At 38.8% G+C, this 6547-nt stretch overlaps 1 protein-coding gene across 1 annotated transcript; it reads right to left on the bottom strand.

Moving 5' to 3' along the window:
- Positions 1-1239: 1239 nt before the first annotated feature.
- Positions 1240-3994, bottom strand: LOC113308771 (rhomboid-like protein 19). The gene is made up of 8 exons (XM_026557234.1): positions 3806-3994; positions 3341-3465; positions 3042-3102; positions 2755-2921; positions 2361-2466; positions 2057-2259; positions 1819-1962; positions 1240-1582 (listed from the first exon to the last, which is right to left on the bottom strand). Exons 1-8 carry the CDS (start codon positions 3827-3829, stop codon positions 1474-1476), a joined length of 939 nt encoding a protein of 312 aa, XP_026413019.1. The 5' UTR covers positions 3830-3994; the 3' UTR covers positions 1240-1473.
- Positions 3995-6547: the final 2553 nt, after the last annotated feature.

The following is a 6547-nucleotide window of genomic DNA, read 5'->3' as shown; positions in this document are numbered from 1 at the left end:
CATGGTATTAAATTAGAAGACGAAATGAAAGTTTGTTTGTGATCTTATTAATATTTTCTTAAGTTTACAGCCCAAACCCTAATATGAAAGCCAAAGAACAACTCTCATAACATAACCCTCAATACAAAATTACTCAATCCCTTTTACAATGTCCCATGACCTCCTTTTATAGGCATTCAGTGAAGTGGATTACAACTCATAATTACTTCGCTGATAATCATGTAATTCATGTGACTCTACTTTATACTTCGCTTCCTCAATATTTATCACGAAACTTCATGTTATCTCGGTGATAACCCCGGTCTTCTGTCTGTACAGCTGTCACTATTTCTTGCCCAACAATCTTCCTTGATCGTTCCTTCTTCGCTAGCTGGACAAATTATCTTCTTCGCTGGATATTTTTGTTCCTCTTGTCATCTCCACTTCGTAGCATTCACTTTCAAGAGGACTTTTGTACTCTTTTGTCAGTCGATTTGACATATCGAGCATCTTGATAAATGCTTCATCTTAACATTTGGTAATGACATCTTCTGATGAGATCTGACCATTGATTTCGCTTATTTGTGGATCTATTTGTGGTGAAGTTATTTTTTGTACCTACGTTAGTGGTTTCCAGTCAATTCCAGTAAAGAAAAAGTCAGGGGTTGGGGATTCAATCTTCACCATAAAGGTTTATATTAGTATATATTAGTATAGTCGTATAGTTGGATTTGACGGGTTGGTTCTGGCAGTAATCCATGCATCACCAACACCGATCCAAACGCTCCATCACACCCCTCGCGTCCATGATTTCGTAACACCGATCCAAACGCTTCATTACACCCCTCACGGCTCACGTCCATGATTTTGTTACTTGTGGATCTTTTGCCCCTTTCCTTTTCCATGAGCTTCTTAGAAGTTAGACGAGTTACCGGTAGAGTGAATTTGTGGGTCTTTTGCCCCTTTTCTTTTCCATGAGCTTCTTAGATAACGGATGAGTGAATATTGCTCATTGTTAATTGTCAAAAAAGCATAACACCACATTTTATAGTTGGAATAGATATCAAATACAGACTTACCTTTCTTAAATAAATATACATAAATTTCACAATTGAACACAGGGTAATGTTAGGAACTTGGGTGCAAAGATCAGAAGAAGACCCTTTCCACTGTACTATTCAAATGAGAAGCTCAAAGCCTCAAACATAAAGAGCTAATAAGTAACACCTGTTGAAGAGGTTTAAAGGTGTCTGAATCTTGTGACTTGTCAAACCTCCAAATTTGATTTGAAGAAATTAGAAATGAATGCTTGCCAAAATTAGCATCCTCGACATTTACTAATAGTGCCATGAATAACTAATAGCCATCACCCCAAAAAAGCATTCCTCTTCTCTAGAATCTGATTAACATTTCTACAAAAACAGCTCAGCTTCTCTCATAACTCAATACTAAACCATATGCTGGGGTATTAGACAGAAAAAGAATAATAAATTTTCAGACATTCTCTGCTGCATCTTTGTGAGATAGATGGTCTTCATTACTAGCCCCTGCTGCTAATCGTTCTGCTGCTAATCTTTCTTCCAAGGCACGTGCACCTCTTTCTCTGTTGATCAACAAAATCCGATTATCATTTATTCGACTAGTGTTTGTGTCTGGTATATAAAAAATGAAGTCATATAAAAGAGGCAACTCGCAATTGCCGTAAATCAGATCCGTAATGATTTATGTGTGAAATTGTAGTCTTGTTTTAGAAAGAAATAAAATCTACCCAATCCCGCACAATGGACACAGGACCATGAGATTAACTACAAAAAAACAAAACAAAACAAAAAAAATTACCTCCTCCTGGAGGCCTCTGCAGGATCAGAACCAGGCAACGCCGCACCACCACCACCCAGCATATACCCCTTAGCATCAGTAGATGCTTCAGATCTTCCACAAAGCAGCCGACCAAATATAGATGCTATAGGATCAATAACTGGTCTGCAAGTCCAATGGACACAACCACAATCAGTAACAAACACAGGAGGCTTTTATAGCAAATCATGTACTCCTGGAACAAAAAATGATACATTACCGCAAAAATTTGGGGAAGAATGTCGAGAAGGAAAATTCATCGCTTGGGTCTCCCCTAAGGTTCGTTTCTGGCTTCTTCTGAAGGTACCGCAGATAAATCCAACTCGTGTATGTGCCAAATAATATGGTTGGAAGGTAAGGTGCTGATTCAGGTACTATGAAGCATACAGCTATACATGGAAGTAAAAACAGGGATGCGATCCACTGGGTGGTGAAAATATTTCAACAGAACTTCTCAGTTTATATGTCGATAACCAAATTTAAGGCCTTAAAAAGTTGAGATTATTACATCAAGATAATTATACCTTTGCTTTGATCTTTAATGGAGAAATATCCTGATCAGGGAACATTTGCTTGATACCCACAAGAAACCCTGCCAGAACCCCATGGAAGCCAGAAAGAGGTGTATAACTGTCAAAGGAAACAATAATTAGAACTACAAAGCGTTTCCTCCTTGATAGAAGTAGACCAAAACTTCACAATGACCAGGACAACAGTAAAATTGGGTTAATTATTTTCAAATTGAAAACACTCTAACCAGCTAATGCAGCCACAAGGAACTTCGAGGCAGTATAGAACGTATATTGTAACAAAGTTAACATGCAAATATTGAAAGATGATAAGAGGGGGAAAGCAACGTGGAAAGGTGAAGGACATACATAACCATTATACATGTATAAGGAGCAGAATAAGACTTGCAGGTAATTTTCCTGTGTTGTTATGTAGTACATGGCTATAGCTGTTACGAATACGCAAACAGAGGTTAAAAAGTTAACCACGAAAATGAACTTCAAAAATTCCTTGGAACCCCATACAGGTTCAAGCAACCTCCCAATGAAAAGAAGACCAATCGTGCTCAAAATCACCTAGACAAGTGACCCATCAGACATGCTTTTTTGGAAGAAAAATAAAGCAACAAACATATTTGAGATAGACCAGAACACAAAAACTATGACGCTTTGTTTTCTCAACAAGATTATACTTACCCCAATAACATGTTGCTCAACATAACCAGCCGTTATAAGATTCCAAGCAAATGGGATTGTCCTACACCAGGGAGAAAATTTCAGTCATTCAGGCACAGTTCACATGGAACGAACATAAATAAATCAAACAGAATTCTGCCAACAAAACTACTCCAAATTTTACACCAGTTCCAGATACACTGATTAAACAAGAAGTTTAAGCATCCTCTCTTTACGAGAAATCAGGAATAAGAAAAACTATCAACAGTTATGGGGAAACTTAAGTTGGAATTTTGAGCTCTAACCACAGAAATATATACCTTGCAGGGATAAGTGCTAGGTAACTAATGAATGAAGGGAATACATGTAGTATGACATGGCCACTTATGAGTACCACAGCAAGGCCCTTGCATAGCCGAGTAAATCCAGATGTGACGCCAATCCCCTGTTAAAAACTATAAATTGAACTTAGTTAATCTTGATAAAGGACTCTGTCGACACTTCAGTAAACATTTAGATATCAATTAAGCAATTGAGTTACAGGTGCATTAAAATTCACAGATTATATAAACAATTCTTCCACCAATTCCCAATTTCACAAATTCTTCATCAAAAACCCAAGAAGATCAGCATATAGATGCTTTTTCACTAAGGAATCCTCGAAGGGTGACATTTCTTAATGGTAGTTACCAACATTCCAGTGTCATGAAAACCCTAATTAGAGATGCCATATAAGGAGATCTAAATAGAGAGGTGAAGGGGGAAAGGGAAATTTTCAAACTCACTCCTCCGAGACCTTGAGAACTCATGGCTGACGGTGCTGATCTCTATTCTTGAATTCCTCCTTCAACAGCTTTGTAGCAGAACGAGCTCTAGACTCAGATCTGAGAGTTCTTTTTTTTTGTTGTTGTTTTGTTGTTGTTGTGTTTGAAAGAGTAACATCGGTTAAGATACCCGCGTTAAATTAGCGTTGGGTTCCAGAGCATGCTCTTCTACCTGGCCAGAGAATCTATTAATCCGTTCCTGTGCACACTTATTTTAAATGTTCACTTGATGGTCGACCTGTCAACGGATATGGACTCTGCCGTATCCATTACTGATAAAGATTACCGGATATCCGACATCGAATACCATCGACGGATATTTAAAAACAAAATCCGTACCAGGAAAAAACAATCATTGTTGTGAAAAATAAAAAACAATTTCGATAGCATCCGATAGTATTGAATAGTATCCGCTTTTATAACAACTTCGGATATTCGACAATATCCGATAATATTTTATTATAATAAAAAATAATTTAAATTCTTTTGTGGTATTTCTCTACATTTCATAAATTACCAAAAGAATTAAAGAAACCCTAAAGAAAGAACCACTAATTGGGGGATAAAAAAGGAATTGGGGGATATAAGAAAAGGACAAAAATTGGTTCCAGATATCAATTCGGGGTATTTGGGTTTACGTATTTTACGTATTACCTAATCTGCCCCTCACTAATCAGGATTAGTGATTAATAATAATAATTAGTAAAATCTTAAGATTTTTGATAAATGATTAGTGTGTGTTTTATTTGAATTTGGGTGAGTGAGGTGAGAGTAGAAGGAGGGAAAAATATTTTTGAGTGGAAATTTTTTTGTGAAAATGAAAGATGATTGTGAGGAGAGAATTGCAGCTGCTGAATCTTTAGCTCTACTACAACATGGAGCTAACGACAACAACTGTCAATTGCAACTCTTTGTTAAGCCAACACCCTTGAATGATGATTTTGACGAGTATGGAGAGTTTTTCGAAGAAGCTACACAAGAAAGTAAACTTGCACAACATGCAAGCATCCCCAATACACAGGTAAAGCTGCTAGGAGGTTGAAAAATCGATTTTTTTCTTTAAACCCGCCATTTTTTCAATTGTAAAACCTCGGTGTCGGCATGGTCGTAGTATGAATACCATGCCGGCAGACGCGATACCGGCATGTTATTCATACTACGACCATGCCGGTAAAGCGATATCCCCTAATTTGAATATTGATCCGGCATAGTATTCTACCAAAAAACTATGCCAGTACGCAGTTAACTTTTTTACCTACCAAGGAATATACTACGGAATATTAAACCGGCATGGGTTCATTGATAGGTTACCATGCCGAAACTGCATGAAAAACATACAAGAAACATTTCCATGTAAACCCAAAAACCGGCATGAAAAATTAATAACCATCAACGTTGGAACCAGTTACCGGCGTGGTACCATCAATTTCGAGAATGCCGACAGTGGAACCGGCGTGGAACAAAGTTTATCCGACTGCCGTCTAGTATTGTCAGACTCAATGGTTGGATAAGTTCAAGGAAAAATTTGTGCGTGAATGGACAAACCGGTATAGACACTTCAAGACTGAAGCAACTAGTGCAGTGGAGTCCGCTCATGAGAGATTTAAAGATCTCATCCAGTCTGGTCAAGGCAATGTGGTTACGGTCACCGAGGCAATGAAGCAATACTTTAAGGCTGATATCAATAGGATCAAGGTGGCTTTTGAGAAAATCTCAATGGAAAGGATGACTCAATTTCTTCGTTTTCGTAAGTTTCTCCAAGGAATAGAATTCAACGTCTCTCATTGGGCAATAAAACATATGATGAGACAAATGGAATATGAGAAAAATTACGGAAAACCGGGTGATGTGTGTATTTGTCCCGACATGTCCTCATTGGGGCTTCCGTGTCGTCATATGCTTGTGAAGTATGAAGAAGTGATACCTATTAAGGTTATTGATCCGTTTTGGAAGAAACTATCTTTCGACCCTCCCCCTTCGGGAGATCCCGGGCAATCTCCATGGGATACGAACGAAGCAAAGGAATTCTACGAAGCGTACACACGTGGCACCTCGGTAAGCCGGCAAGTCTTGTTGAGCCAACTAAGGCTAATTACTCTTCCATGGATCACACAAAGCGAAGAGACAGGAAAGGGAGATCCAATAGGTAGACCCCAAACTAAAACGTCAAGGAGAAAACAAAGGGTAGAATTGAAAGGAATGACTAAACGTGAAGAAGAACGTGCAGCAAGTAAGAAACGAGATCTAACCGCAAGTGAGATTTCGGAACAAAGGTTCGTGGAAGCGCAGGTTCCAAACAAAAGAGGTAGGCCGAGGAAGGAACCGCTATCAAGTCAACAACAAACGAAGGATTCCGTATCCACACCAAAAGCCAACTCATCGGAGGTTCCAATGAAGAGGGGTAGGCCACCAAAGGTATCAACATCAGGTTACAAAGAACAACAAGGTGAGCATTCCGAAGCCATACCCATAGTCGATCTAGCGGAGGTTCCAAGGAAAAGGGGTAGGCCACCAAAGGTATCAACATCAAGTGACAAAGAACAACAAGGTGAGCATTCTGAAGCCATACTCATAGTCGATCTAGCGGAGGTTCCAACGAAAAGGGGTAGGCCATCAAAGGTATCAACATCAAGTGACAAAGAACAACAAGGTGAGCATTCTGAAGCCATACCCATAGTCGATCTAGCGGAGGTTCCAAAGAAA

This window comes from Papaver somniferum, chromosome 9, assembly GCF_003573695.1.
Source record: "Papaver somniferum cultivar HN1 chromosome 9, ASM357369v1, whole genome shotgun sequence".
Classification (NCBI taxonomy): Eukaryota; Viridiplantae; Streptophyta; class Magnoliopsida; order Ranunculales; family Papaveraceae; genus Papaver; species Papaver somniferum.
This window is presented reverse-complemented; position numbering and strand designations above follow the sequence as displayed.

Coding starts and splice junctions, on each gene's coding strand:
- LOC113308771 (XM_026557234.1), bottom strand. CDS start 3,829: ATGAGTTCTCAAGGTCTCGGAGGA. Junction 3,466..3,805: donor GTTCTCAAGGTCTCGGAGGA/GTGAGTTTGAAA, acceptor AGTTTTTAACAG/GGGATTGGCGTCACATCTGG. Junction 1,963..2,056: donor TTCTTCCCCAAATTTTTGCG/GTAATGTATCAT, acceptor TTGGACTTGCAG/ACCAGTTATTGATCCTATAG.